We start from the raw sequence: 14,947 nt of genomic DNA, 5'->3' as shown, positions 1-14,947 counted from the left end.
GATCGGCGCGCGCAAGGCTGCCGATTTTGTGCAGCCGGCGTGCGCCAAGCCGCGCAGCCTGCCTCCATTCCCTCCAAGGCCGCTCCGAAATCGGAGCGGCCTCGGAGGGAACCACCTTTCGCCCTCCCCTCACCTTCCCCTCCCTTCCTCTATCTAACCCACCCCCCCGGCCCTATCTAAACCCCCCCCCCCCTACCTTTGTCCGGGGATTTACGCCTCCCGGAGGGAGAAGTAAATCCCCGCGCGCCAGCGGGCCGCTAGCGCGCCGAGACGCAACCCGGGGGCGGTTCCGGAGGGCGCGGACACTCCCCCGGACCGCCCTGGGCCGAAACCACGCCCCCGGGCCCGCCCCCGAAACGCTGCGTTCCGCCCCCAAAACGCCACGTCGATCGGCCCCGCCCCCGACAAAAAACCCCGGGACTTACGCGAGTCCCGAGGCTCTGCGTGCGCCGGCAGGCCTATGGAGAATAGGCGCGCCGGCGCGCAAGGCCCTGCTCGCGTAAATCCAGGCGGATTTACGCGAGCAGGGCTTTTAAAATCCGCCCCACAATCATTAATAAGCACACAAATAATGACAATGCAACATTCAAAGAAACATACCAACATAACACATGAATCATTACAGCAACACAAAATACCATAAACAAAAAACCTTAGTAGATCTTAAAATCTGCCCCATAATCAAAACAGATTGGACAAACCATAGGCATCACAAACCACAGTTAAAATATTCAGTGTGTGCCAATTTCCTCCTGAAACAGCAGCCTTCAGGAGTTTTCATGAATATCATCTCTCTGACCACCAACTATATCTGTCAGTTATTCCAGAGCAGAGGAGCAATGGCAAAAAAATACTTTCTTTTGGCTATGTGCCAATCTTGCCTCCTGTAATGAAGACATACTAAAAAAAAAAATGTTTCTCACAGGACAAGCAGGATAGTAGTCCTCACATATGGGTGCCAAATCACGGAACACTTTTGTCAAAGTTTCTAGAACTTTGACTGGCACCTACTGGGCATGTCCAGCATGGCACTAACTCTGCATCCAGCAGGGGTCCCCCTTCAGTCTCTTTTTTTTTTCCGTGCAGTAGTAGCTACGCAGATTAAGGAGCTCTCTAGAGATTCCTGACAGGAATTTTCCTCACGGAACTTATTTCTGAAATTTCAAAAAATTCTACCCCATAGGGGTCCCCCTATTGATTCCGTAGTCCGCGATTGTAAGGTAAGGCTACCCTCATTTGCGGTTGATTCCCGTCGAGTTTTCCCTTAAGGGCCTACCAGCCATCGACCGCACTGCGGCTAAATTTTTGTCGAAGCCATGACGTCAGGTTTTCGTCGGTGCCCCGATTGTCCTCGGACAAGGTCTATCACAGACCCGTATAGGGTCTGTGTGTTGTGTTTGGGGTCGGACCACGATGTCTTAACTTGCACCAAATGTGCCCAAATGACACCGAAGGGCCGTAAGACCCGCTCAAAGAAGATGGAGTTTCTTTTTCAGGCAAAGCCACCGACTCCATCGAGTGCTTCGACATCGTCTGAGCCAGTGCCATCGATCTCTCGCCAGCAGCGAGACACCGGTGCTATCCACCCAGCACCAGCTACTCCGAAGGCATTGACTTCTTCCTCTTCAGCTCCAGAGAAGGACCAAGGAGAACATCGTGAAAAGCGTCCACACAGTCATTGGAAGGCTCAGTCCGCTGATCCAGGCAAGCCCTTGGCATTGGCGTCAACAGAGCCACCAACAAAGAAATACCGTCCAGAGAAGGCCCCATCCTTCTCTGCAACTGGATCACCGAGGCGTTCCAAACCTTCATTGGTGCAGGAAGCCGCGACTCCACTTTCACCGGTGGACCCTCCGGCTACGCCAGTGCTGCCTCCTACTCCAGAGCTGGGGTCCCATGCCCCAGGCTTCCGCGAGGAATTGGATCCGATGATCCAAGAGGCCATTGGAAAGGCACTGCAGGGTTTCCAGCCTCCGTCGACACAGATGCCAGCTCCAGTCACCGACCCGATTCCCACGGTTCTCACACCACTACTCGGCAGGCTGGATGTGTTGATCGGTGCACTTCCACCGGTGGAACTGAGGATACCGGTATATCCGACATCTTCTACCCCGATTCCTTTATCATCGGACGACGAGGAAGCACCGAGGCCGGAACCTATGCCCGGACCGTCTGGGATCTTGCCACCGACTCACCCATCAATGTCACTGATACCATATCGTCCTCAATTGGTGCCTCCATCGATGCCGGCAGTGCCACCGTCGGTGCCTCCTCCGATGCTGTAGGTGCCTAGACCTGATCCTTCAGGAATAGCACCATTACTTCTCTCTGGAGATCCTATGGGAGCAGGTGATCAGCCTTACGATCCTTGGATTCTTCCCAGGATTCTGATGATCTACCTTCAGAGCCATCTCCCCCTGAGGAGAGAAGACTATCTCCTCCAGAGGACCTGTCCTTTATTAATTTTATAAAGGAAATGTCTGAAGCTATACCATTCCAACTTCAGACGGAAAAGGACTCCAGATACAAGATGCTAGCAGTGCTCCAATTCGTAGATGCACCCAAGGAAATCATGTCCATACCCGTTCATGAAATCCTCCTGGACTTTTTGAAGAGGAATTGGGAGCATCCAGGATCTGTACCACCAGTGAATAGAAAAACAGATGCCACCTACCTGGTACAGACAGCCCCTGGTTTCCAAAAACCACAGCTGGATCACCATTCTGTGGTTGTAGAATCAGCCCAGAAAAAGGCACGACATTCTAAGCCTCATTCTTCTATGCCTCCAGGGAAAAAACAGAGGTCCCTGGATGCATTTGGCCATCGTATTTTCCATGGCTCCATGCTTATTTCTCGCATTGCCTCCTACCAGTTATACATGACCCAGTATAACAGAGACCTATTTAAAAAGATCCAGGAATTTTCTGAGTCTTTACCTGACTGGCTTCAGGATCAGCTCAATACCCTGGCTCAGAAGGGTCTAGATGTTGGCAAGCATGAGGTCCGCGCTGCCTATGACATTTTTGACACTGCTTCTAGGGTGTCTGCAGCAGGGATTAGTGCATGAAGATGGGCCTGGCTGAAGTCCTCTGATTTTAGACCAGAGGTACAGGACCGGTTGGCTGACCTTGCCCTGCGCTGGAGATAATCTCGAGGACAAAATCCAGGAGACTGTAGCACAGCTCAAAGACCACCACTAGACGCTACGCCAGCTTTCGTCAGTGCCTGCTGATTTCCCGTCCACCTCTAAAAAGTCATTCCAAAGAGACTGTAAGCGGCTGTCCTTCAAGCCACGGAGATATTATCCTCCTGCTACTCGAGGTCGCCCCTCCAGACCTTACCAGAAAGGTCAGGCCAGAGAATCCAGGCCTCAGAAAACTCAGCCAGCTCCTCCACCGGGCCCAGCTGCTGGATTTTGACTCCTCGCTGGAGAGCATAAGCCAACCTCCTCTGCCGTCTGTACCCATCAGCGGGCAGTTGTGCCACTTCACCAACCTATGGCACACTATCGCTTCAGATCAGTGGGTACTTGCTGTACTGACTCAAGGTTACCACCTCAATTTCCTGTCTGTACAAGCAGACTCCCCACCTCAGCTGACGTGGGGATCATCCAACCACTTCTCTCTTTTGATGTTTCAACCCTCCTGAAATCCTGTGCGAGTCTGTGCCCCTTTCCCAGCAGGGGCAGGGGTTCTATTCCAGGTATTTCCTCATTCCAAAAAAGTCAGGAGGCATTCGTCCAATCCTGGATCTCCGAGCCTTAAACAAGTATCTTCAGAAGGAAAAGTTCAGGATGGTAACCTTGGGCACTCTACTTCCTCTTCTGCAAAGAGGAGATTGGCTTTGCTCTCTGGATCTTCAGGACGCGTAGACACACATCTCAATCACTCCGTCTCAGCGCAAATTCCTTCAATTCCTATTTGGCCCCCAGCACTTCCAGTACCGGCTACTGCCCTTCGGCCTAGCATCCACACATCGAGTCTTTACCAAGTGCCTTGTAGTGGTCACGGCCTACCTGAGGTATCAGGGCGTCCATGTCTACCCTTATCTCGACGATTGGCTGATAAGGGCTCCAACTGAAAAGGACGCACTAGCCTTCTTGCGTTTAACTCTCCATATGTTGCTGTCTCTCGGGTTTCTGATCAACTATCCCAAATCTAGCCTAGTTCCATCTCAAACCTTATCCTTCATAGGAGCCGACCTGGACACCGTGCAGGTGAAAGCATTCCTCCCTCAGGATCGAGCTCGTACTCTCATGTCCCTAGTGCAATGCCTCCAGGATCGAGATTACATGACAGCTCATCATTTCCTCATTTTGCTGGGTCACATGGCATCCTCTGTACATGTCACTCCAATGGCACGCCTCGCCATGAGAGTCATGCAATGGACTCTGAAGACCCAGTGGGTTCAAGCTTATCATTCAGTGTCCTGCATTGTCCACGTTACCAAGCAGCTCCGCATGTTGCTGGCCTGGTGGATGATCCTCTCCAATCTTCTTCAAGGCCTCCCCTTTCAAATTCCAGAACCTCAAATTATCCTGACAACGGACACCTCCCACCTAGGTTGGGGTGCTTATGTCGACGGCCTCCAGACTCAGGGAACCTGGTCTCCAGAGGAAGCCAAACATCAGATAAACTTCCTGGAGCTTCAGGCAATCAGATATGCCCTCAGAGTCTTTCAGGATTGCCTCTCAAACAGGGCCATCCTGATTCAGACCGACAACCAGGTGGCGATGTGGTACATCAACAAACAAGGGCGAATGGGCTCCTACATTATGTGTCAGGAAGCTGCATAGATATGGGCATGGGCCTCTTTCCCACTCGATGTACCTCAGAGCGACCTACTTGGTGGGCGTGGACAATGTTCTAGAAGACAAGTTGAGTCGAACCTTCCATCCGCACAAATGATCTCTCAACCCCACGGTAGTGGACACCATTTTCCAATGTTGGGGGTATCCACAAATAGACCGCTTTGCATCCATCCACAACCGCAAAGTAGAGAACTACTGCTCCCTCACTTGCAGCCGCCACTCACAGCTGAGGGACGCTTTTGCCCTCTCGTGGTCCAGCGGTCTCCTTTACGCGTACCCTCCACTTTCTTCAATATGAGTGGCTCTCGTGAAGTTACGAAGGGACAAGGGCTTAATGATTCTGATAGCCCCTCACTGGCCACGCCAAGTTTGGTTCCCAATCCTCCTGGACCTATCATTTCGCTGGCGCATCCCTCTAGGGGAGGAACCGCTTCTGATAACTCAGAACGACGGGTGCCTGCGCCACCCCAACCTCCAGGCCCTGTCCCTGACGGCCTGGATGTTGAAAGGTTAATACTCCAACCCCTTAATCTTTCGGAGTCTGTATCCCGAGTCCTGGTAGCTTCACGAAAGCCTTCCACGAGACACTCTTATCGTTCTAAATGGAAAAGGTTTACGGTCTGGTGCACGTCCATGTCCATAGACCCCCTTCACTTGCTCCACTGCGAAGTTTCTAGACTATCTCTGGCATCTGTCAGAATCAGGCCCTCAAAACGTCTTTTATAAGAGTGCATGTCAGTGTGGTAGCCGCTTTCCACAACGGAGTAGGAGATGTCCCTATTTCGACACAGCCCTTAGTCACACGCTTCATGAGAGGTTTGCTCCACCTGAAACCTCCATTGCGCCCTCCGGCCCCCGCTTGGGACCTTAACGTGGTCTTAGGGCGGCTCATGAAACCTCCGTTTGAGCCTCTCCACTCCTGTCTCACCTGGAAAGTAATTTTTCTTCTTGCTATAACATCCGCTCGCAGAGTTAGTGAGTTACAGGCATTAGTCACCTACCCACCTTACACTAAAATTCTACATGACAGAGTATTCCTCCATACACACCCTAAGTTTTTACAAAAGGTAGTGTCGGAATTTCATCTTAATCAATCCATCATCTTACCTACTTTCTTTCCAAGGCCCCATTCCAACCCAGGGGAAAAGGCTCTACATTCCCTGGACTGCAAACGTGCCCAGCCTTTTTTCTGGAGCGCACGTCAGCCCACAGGAAGTCCGCTCAATTATTTGTTTCTTTCGATAACATCAAATTGGGAAATCCAGTGGGAAAACAGACCCTTTCCTCCTGGATGGCAGACTGTATCTCCTTTTGCTACCAGCAAGCAGGCATTCCACTACAAGACCGTGTGAAAGCACACTCTGTTAGGGCCGTGGCAACCTCAGTGGCACACCTTCGTTTGGTGCCACTTATTGATATTTGTAAGACTGTGACCTGGAGCTCTCTCCATACCTTCGCAGCCCATTATTGCTTAGATAAGGCTGACAGACAAGTTTCCATTTTTGGCCAGTCTGTTCTACGCAACTTATTCTCAGCTTAACTACCCAACATCCTACCAGCGACCCGTTTAGGGTTTTCAGGATGCCCTACTACCCAAATCCACCCCTGTTGTTGTGCCTGTTGCACGTCTTTGGGTGCATTTGGTGCTTGCTCTGGCATCCTCAGCTCGCTACTCACCCACATGTGAGGACTACCATCCTGTTTGTCCTGTGAGAAAGCAGAGTTGCTTACCTGAAACAGGTGTTCTCACAGGACAGCAGGATGTTAGTCCTCACGAAACCCACCCGCCACCCCGCGGAGTTGGGTTCGCTTGTGATTTATTTTATTTTTCGCACGTACTTCTTGCTATACACGAGACTGAAGGGGGACCCCTGCTGGATGCAGGGTTATTTTTATTTATTTATTTATTTAACGTTTCTTTTATACCGATGACCGTTCGCACATCGCATCGGTTTACAGTGAACACAAAACCATTGGGCAAGGCCCTTACATAAAACAGATAATATATTGAACTAGGTAACATATAATTAAACTTTGGGAGGAGCCCTTACATCAAAACTATTTACATCAAAACTATGTACAAAAAATTAGTGCACAGTACCAAATCGACAGGCATAAAGGCGTTCATATCAGGATATCAGAGTAACATTCGGAGGGGGGATTTATGTAATAGGGGGTGTGGTGGAGTAAGCTTGCTGGAAGAGCCAGGTTTTAAGTTTCTTTTTGAACGCGGGGGTATAGGTCTCAATGCGAATATCATGGGGCAGAGAGTTCCATATCGTGGGGCCGGCAAGAGAAAAGGCTCTGTTAATAGTGGAGGAGAGCTTAAAGGATTTAATAGATTGGGCTTGGAGTGTTCCTTGGAGTGCTGGGCGGGTAGGTCTCTTGGAGGTACGGGGTAAGAGGGGGGGGGTTGAGCCAGTTGAGGTTGGAGTTTAATAGACTTTTGTGTATGATCGAGAGAGTTTTATAAAGAATTCGTGACTGTATAGGGAGCCAGTGTAGTTCCATAAGTATGGGGGTGATGTGATCTCTTTTCTTTGTGTTTGACAATATCCGAGCGGCGGCATTTTGTAGGAGTTGGAGTGGTCTAGTGTGTATTGCGGGAATGCCAAGTAAGAGCGCATTGCAATAGTCAATCTTCGAAAAGATAATAGCTTGAAGGACTGTTCGGAAATCCTTGAAATGTAGCAGGGGTCTGAGCTTCTTTATTGTTTGCAGTTTAAAGTAGCAATCCTTTATGATGGATTTGATGAATGGTTTGAAAGAGAGGTGATTATCAATAATAACTCCTAGGTTGCGAGTGTGTGATGGGAAGTTAGTAGCAGAGTAGGCAGGAGGGATGTCTGGGAGTGGCTGCTTATTCGATATGACTAAAAGCTCAGTTTTGTTAGAGTTAAGAGCTAGGTGCATGTCCTTTAGGAGCTGGTTGATAGAGGAAAGACAGGATTCCCAGCTGTGTAGAGCAGTTTGGATGGTGTCCGAGAAGGGGAAAATGATTTGTACATCATCAGCATAAATAAAATGCTTGATGTGTAGATTAGTGAGGAGCGTAGTAAGGGGAAGCATGTAAATGTTAAACAAGGTAGATGAGAGTGAGGAACCTTGGGGAACACCTTGGGGGAGACTGATGGGGTCAGATTCATTATTGTTCAGAGTGACAGTGAAAGAACGATTTTGGAGATATGATTGGATCCAATCAATGGCCTTGCCAGTGACCCCAATATTTTTGAGTATGTTGAGTAGGACTTCGTGATTAACTGTATCAAACGCAGCTGAGATATCAAGTAATGCAATCACAGATTAAAGCATATTATGCTCTAACTTAAATTCCTTTTGTATTATGTTATAATTCCTTCTGCCTTCCTTTCTTCCAGCTTTAAGCTTCCCAAGTTTTTATTCCTTGTTAAATGTAACTTTGCCTTATTCTTCTCTTGTTAATTACTATTTTATTTATTGCCTCAGTTATACCCTTGTTCTATGTAAACCGATCCGATATGGTTATTACTATGAAGGTCGGTATAAAAAAAAAAGTTAAATAAATAAATAAATAATGCGATAAGGTAGGATGATCCTGAGTCGGTTCCTTTGATAAGGGTATCGTGTAGGAGAGGAGCAATGTTTCAGTACTTAAGTGCTTCCTGAAACCATATTGGGTTGGAGGGAAGATGTTATTTTGTTCAAGGTGATCAGATAGGCGTGTGTTAACTAGCTTTTCAAGAACTTTAGCTAGTAGGGGTAGGTTGGACACAGGTCTGTAATTAGAGAGGGTGGTGGGGTCAAGGTTGGCTTTTTTGAGGAGTGGTTTCACTATGGCTTGTTTCAGAGGATTGGGGACAATGCCATGCTCTAGAGAACAGTTAAGAATATTTGAAAGGGGTTTAGCGATCACATTGTGTATAGAAAGTAGGAGTTTAGAGGGGATAGTTTCAGAGGGGTGAGAGGAAGGTTTCATTTTCTTAAGTATGTTCTCTACTTCGAGGGAGGATGAGGACTCAAAAGAAGAAAGGGAGCTAGGCGAGTTGATGATGGGAAGAGAGATATTGAGGTTGTTGTGTGAAAATTGTGCTGTGATGGAAGATACTTTGTTTTTAAAAAATTGCGCTAATTCATTACAGCGGTTTGTGGAGGATATAGCTGATTGTTGCGTGTGTATGGGAGAAGTAAGGTTAGCAACCATAGTGAAAAGAGCCTTGGGGTTGTATTGCAGACCATTTATTTTATTGGCGTAGTATTCCTGTTTGGAGTGTTGGATAGAGTTTCTATAATCATGCATACGTTGATAGTAGAGAGTTTTGGTTGCGGGGGATTGGAGTTTGCGCCATGATCTTTCCGTGGCTCTGAGTTGGATTTTGAGATTTCTAAGGAAAGGAGTGTACCAGGGTTTCCTATTCTTTCTGTATGGGTTGATAGTTTTTGTTATCAGGGGGCAGTGCACATTGGCAATGCTGCGTGTGCAGTTAACCCAGGAGGATAATGCATTGTCTGGTGATGATAGATCAATTTGTTTGTCTAAGTCTGAGCATGCTAATGAAATAGTTTCTATATCGCAGGATTTGCGAAATTTAAGGGAAATGGGCTGCCTGGGCGTGGACAAGGAGCTTTGAGGGAGCGATAGTTTGGTCTCAATCAAAGAGTGATCAGACCAGGGTACTGCTGTACATAGAGGGGGACTGTTCACATTGATGGGCGTGGTTAGTGCCATGCTGGGCATGCCCAGTAGGTGCCAGTCAAAGTTCTAGAAACTTTGACAAAAGTGTTCCGTGATTGGGCTCCATCTTGATGATGTCACCCATATGTGAGGACTAACATCCTGCTGTCCTGTAAGAACACCTGTTACAGGTAAGCAATTCTGTATCCAGGAGGTTCTAGACCTACTGTCATTGTCAGGGTTTACTGATCCAAAATCCTGCTTGTAATGTTTTTCTGTGATGTGGAGTATGTTTCTTGCTGGAATTCGCATCACTCCCCTGCCTTAGGCGCCTCTGCTAGGCATCAGGGTTTTGTGTCTCAGTCGTTTCTATGGTTTTCTCTTTGTAGAACCCAACTCTTTTCCTGCCTAGACCCTTTTATAGGTTGGCTGCCTCACAGTCAAAAGGGAGTGAGGTGGTACTTTCAACACTGTGCTGTTTCCTGCTTTGTCCTGCACAGACAGCCTATAGCTTGGGAATCACCCATATGTGAGCATTACCATCCTGCTTGTCCTCGGAGAAAGCAGAGTTGCTTACTTGTAACAGGTGTTCTCCAAGGACAGCAGGATGTTAGTCCTCACGAAACCTGCCCGCCGCCCCTGAGAGTTGGTGTCTTCATTATGAGCTATATCATGGACTGAGGGACTCTGCCTAGGGGGCAGGGTGATAACTACTGATGCCCATGCATCAGTTTTAGAAAGTTCTAGAATTTGTGCGATCAAAGTTCTGGACTGGGCTGTATCCGATTATGTCACCCATGTATGAGGACTAACATCCTGCTGTCCTCTGAGAACACCTGTTACAGGTAAGCAACTCTGCTGTCCCCTAGATCTGATCTTGGTACCTTAAGTAGAGCAGTCAAACATGTATTAAATGGGCATAGATTATCCCTTCAGTGAGGCCAGAATAGAACAGATTTCTGCTGTGGGAAGAAGGGAAAAATCACTCCAACCAGGATCCAGTGGAGATAGCAATACAAGTTCAGTGGAATTACTAGAAAAACTTCCTGTCAGCTGCATTGTTTTTTGATGTAAAAATAGTGCTAGGTCTTCACAGAAACTTGAGGGCTCAGACAAGAGTGAACTACTCGGAACAATTCATAAGGGCGAGAAATGGAAACTAGGATTTTATGTGAAATATTTTTCTTAGCATAATCGATGGCAATTCTATAGGCAGTCAGTTTAGACTGATAAAGGTCCAAATTTTAATGGCCGTCGTTTTCCTCCAGACACATTCTGCACACCTTATCTTTCTTTTTTTTAAACATCTTAACATGAGAGAATACCAAGGAGTTTGGTTCTTATGAGAAAAATGATAGTTTCTTTGGAGCTAGGGTGTCAAGAATTGAGTGCAAAGATGATTGCCAATTAGCTACTTAACTCTGTACATCAGCATGGGCTGGTACATCAAGCATTTCTGCATGGGTGCAACCTGCACGGAGCGGCAGTTACTACCCTTAACAGAACACATGCGGGTAACCTGCACTGAGCAGCAGTTACTACTCTTAACAGAACTCATGGGGGTAACCTGCACAGAGCAGCAGTTCCTACCCTTAACAGAACTCATGGGGGTAATCTGCACTGAGCGGCAGTTACAACCCTTAACAGAACACATGCGGGTAACCTGCACTGAGCAGCAGTTACTACCCTTAACATAAGGCATGGGGATAACCTGCACTGAGCAGAAGTTCCTACCCTTAACAAAACTCATGCGGGTAACCTGCACTGAGCGGCAGTTACAACCCTTAACAGAACACATGGGGGTAACCTGCACTGAGCGGCAGTTCCTACCCTTAACAGAACACATGAGGGTAACCTGCACTGAGCAGCAGTTCCTACCCTTAACAGAACTCATGCGGGTAACCTGCACTGAGCGGCAGTTCCTAACCTTAACAGAACTCATGCGGGTAACCTGCACTGAGCGGCAGTTCCTACCCTTAACAGAACTCATGCGGGTAACCTGCACTGAGCGGCAGTTCCTACCCTTAACAGAACTCATGCGGGTAACCTGCACAGAGCGGCAGTTACTACCCTTAACAGAACTCATGTAGGTAACCTGCACAGAGCGGCTGTTACTACTATAAGCAATTGTTGGGCAGACTGGATAGACCATTTATTTTTTATCTGCCGTTATTACTTTGTTATTGTGTAATTCTCTTCAAGGCCTTATAAGGACAGCAATTTATAAATTAACAGTGAGCTTCAGTAGAGAGCTAGTGTAAATCACTCAATAGCAAGCTCATATTTGCTTTATGAGGAAGACCAAAGATGGTTCTGGCCTCAAAATTCTGTACCCATTGCAACCTTTGTCATCTTCTTGGTCAGTCCCACCCACAAGGAATTACAGTAATCTTAGTTGGTTTAATGCCAAGCTTGTTCTGAGGTGAGCTTGGTCAAAAATACGGCCTTATCTGACAGAAATGTGCTTTGCAACCTTGGTAACATAAGGCTCAAATATAAAGCCCCAGTATCTTCTAGCTGAATAATCTGGTTTAACTCCCAGGTTTTCCACAAATAGGCACATATTTTCAGAACTGATTATCTCTTAAATATGGCCACAAGTATATGCCTCAGATTTACATATCTTACATTATGTGAGGAGAGTCCTTATTGACTGAACAGTAGCCAGAACTATTGCAGAAACAGTTTTCCTGCTAAGATTTCAGGCAGTTATGGTTCTCTCTAAGTGACTCTTAAATTCAGAGAAAATAAATATATGAAATAATGAATTGTGAGAAAAAAGGGTTTTGTTTTTTAATGCTTTATTAATAACCTTTAAACAAATCACTTTCCCTGAAATGTGATATACAAAAATTCATATAAATCCAACGCAACACAATCATAGTAACCTAGTAGATGGCAGAAAAAGACAAACTGGTTTATCCAGTCTACCCACTTATTCCTGTCCACACTGCCAGTTGCCAGCTGACCACTTGTAAGGTATGCCTTATCCAGAGCGTTGTTTGTCAGAGTCTTCCATTGTACTGTACCCTTCTGGGTAGCTGAGCATGCAGGATCCCCTTTTTAGTTTACACCCAGTAGTACCACAAGGTCCCAAAATAGTCCAAACAGCACCACATAGCGCACAGTTACTCAAACATCCAGATTCCTCTGTTTCCATGGCCTTTTCAGACAGCCCTTCACTACCACCAATCCACTGCACTGACCTGGTCATCATGAGCATGTGGCCTGCCAGACAGATCCAGCTGTGTGAGCACCTGCATTTCTGCTAGGACTGCTAGTGTGTACTGTACCAGTAAACTACCAAACAGATTGAGCTACTAATTGTCATCACAGCCTGCTAGACCCTGCTGAATAAAGCGAACCTTCCCATCCCACCCACTCCCATTCATAAGGTACACCATCAAATAAAGAAAATGTTAACAACTTTTTTTAGACTTGAACCTTAGAAGGCACTGCTGCTTTGTTAAACAGAATTTGGCTGTGAATTTAGGGAAGACTGCAGATATGCTAACCTTAAACTGGATTCTTATTCCTTTACTCTAGGCCAAGACACATGTCCTTGACATAGAACAGCGACTGCAGGGCGTAATTAAGAACAGGAATCGAATAAAAGGATTACCTCTCTCCATTGAAGGACACGTTCACTACCTCATTCAGGAAGCAACAAATGAGAACTTGCTGTGCCAGATGTATCTGGGCTGGGCACCATATATGTAAAGCTGTGGATTTTGTACAAATAATATATTAAGTAAGATACAACCACTGACACAAGAAATGATTTGTTTATATTAAACAGTACCCTTTTGCAGCCTATTCTCACTTTTTCATTGTCTGGATTGTAAAGCTTTCACCTCTGAGATGAGCCAAATTAACCTGGGGGATCAGATTTCAGATTTTTACAAAAAACAAAAGGAGCACTTATGTTTAAACTTATGAACATTATATTTGAAGTTGCATCTTCACAAATATACCTGGGAAAGATGAGCTGCCAGAGCCTAAAACTTTGAGGGACAGTAATTATTGAGACAGTATTTAGAATCATTCACAATTCTGTAGTTTGATTTTGGATGAAGGGACATTACATTCCAATCCCTTGTTTTGATGTTTATTGTATTTGTATTCCGATTTCAGCCAGTTCAAAGCAGATAACACTCAGGTATTTCCCTGTCCCCAAAAGCTCACAATCTAAATGTGTATATGAGGCAATAGAGGATGAAGTGACTTGCCCAAGATGCAGCATCTTTTTGCCTCTTTTTTGCTCTGCGAAACTGTTGGCCGGACTCAAGCATGCCTTATCTCTTGTTGGAACTGGCCTATGGTAGGCAAGAGCAGTACAGCCAGACACCAAGCAGGTTTAAACCTAGGAGCAAATCTTCTGTGGTTCTACAATGCAGTGCTCTTCCCTACCAATCCTGCTGGGAAACAGGTTAACCGGAAACCCTGATTGTTCCACTGCATCCAGCTATTTCATCTTCAAATGAATGCATAATCACTAGAATAGTAAAAAAAAAAAAAAAAAACCCCCACCTCATATTGGGTTGTGAATACTACTAATATATTTACAATTTAATATCCTTTTTAAATATTTAAAATTTCTTATTAATCACTTCCCCAGTTCAAATGAACTATCCTGAAGCAATGTACGGTGATGCATGCATTTTATTCTCTCATTAAAAAAACAAACACAAAACATTCAAAACAAAAACAGCAACCCAAATCAGTTAAAATCAAAACATAAAAAAGAGAGTTCCAAAACCTTACATGTAAACAACCAAAAAAGGAAATCTGTCCCAGTATATATTACCAGACAGTCACAACTGATCATTAAGTAAAAAGCCAAGTCCTGACCACCTTATGGAATGCAAGATAATTACATTCTGATGCAGTCTCAATTGGCAGCAATCTCCATAAGATTGGTGCAGCAATTGAAAAAGCCCATGGCTGTAAATTGTCTCATTTCTTTAAAAGAGTGAACAGTAAAGCCACCTACCTCGACACTAAACTGACACCTTGGAATGTACTAGCTTAATTTGTCATGCAATAAATCTGGACCTAAGTCACCATAGAGCCCAAAAGGTTATGACAATAATCTTAAATTGTGCTTGTGCCTTAATTGGTAGCTAGTGTAAAGCATGTTAACTTGCCCTAGTATATCCTTGAATGCCCAGGCAAGTTGCTGCTACTGCGTACTTATTGTCCTGTGTGTATGTATATATATTTTCCTAGCATGTAGACAGATGGACTACTGGGTTATGCTCCCCTGCAGCAGATGGAGGAGCAAGCTGACGTCAGAGTATATATACTCCTGCAGTGACCTCAGCCTTGCCAGTATTGTCCATCTCCAGTAGATGGTGGATGTGCATCTCCCTATGGGAAGTGATTCAGATTTTGGAAGGAGAATTTTAAATTAAAAAAGAAAAGTCCTGCTCTTCTGCGGTGATACCAGATAGTCCCTCCCTCAGTTGAGAATTCCTGAGGTGATT

General features: G+C 46.0%; 1 protein-coding gene across 5 annotated transcripts in view; it reads left to right on the top strand.

The window, feature by feature from the left end:
• ATR (ATR serine/threonine kinase) overlaps window positions 1-14,725 on the top strand; it is a 368,882-nt gene extending 354,157 nt beyond the window's left edge. For all 5 annotated transcript variants that reach the window (XM_029617054.1, XM_029617056.1, XM_029617057.1 and 2 more), the window contains one exon: window positions 13,008-14,725. In XM_029617054.1, the coding sequence (XP_029472914.1) occupies window positions 13,008-13,181 (174 nt within the window). In that variant the 3' untranslated portion in view covers window positions 13,182-14,725. The remainder of the gene's footprint in view (window positions 1-13,007) is intronic.
• Window positions 14,726-14,947: the final 222 nt, after the last annotated feature.

This window comes from Rhinatrema bivittatum, chromosome 9 (assembly GCF_901001135.1).
Source record: "Rhinatrema bivittatum chromosome 9, aRhiBiv1.1, whole genome shotgun sequence".
In the NCBI taxonomy this organism is placed as follows: Eukaryota; Metazoa; Chordata; class Amphibia; order Gymnophiona; family Rhinatrematidae; genus Rhinatrema; species Rhinatrema bivittatum.
The sequence above is the reverse complement of the archived record's forward strand: the minus strand, read 5'-3'. Positions and strand labels throughout refer to the sequence as shown.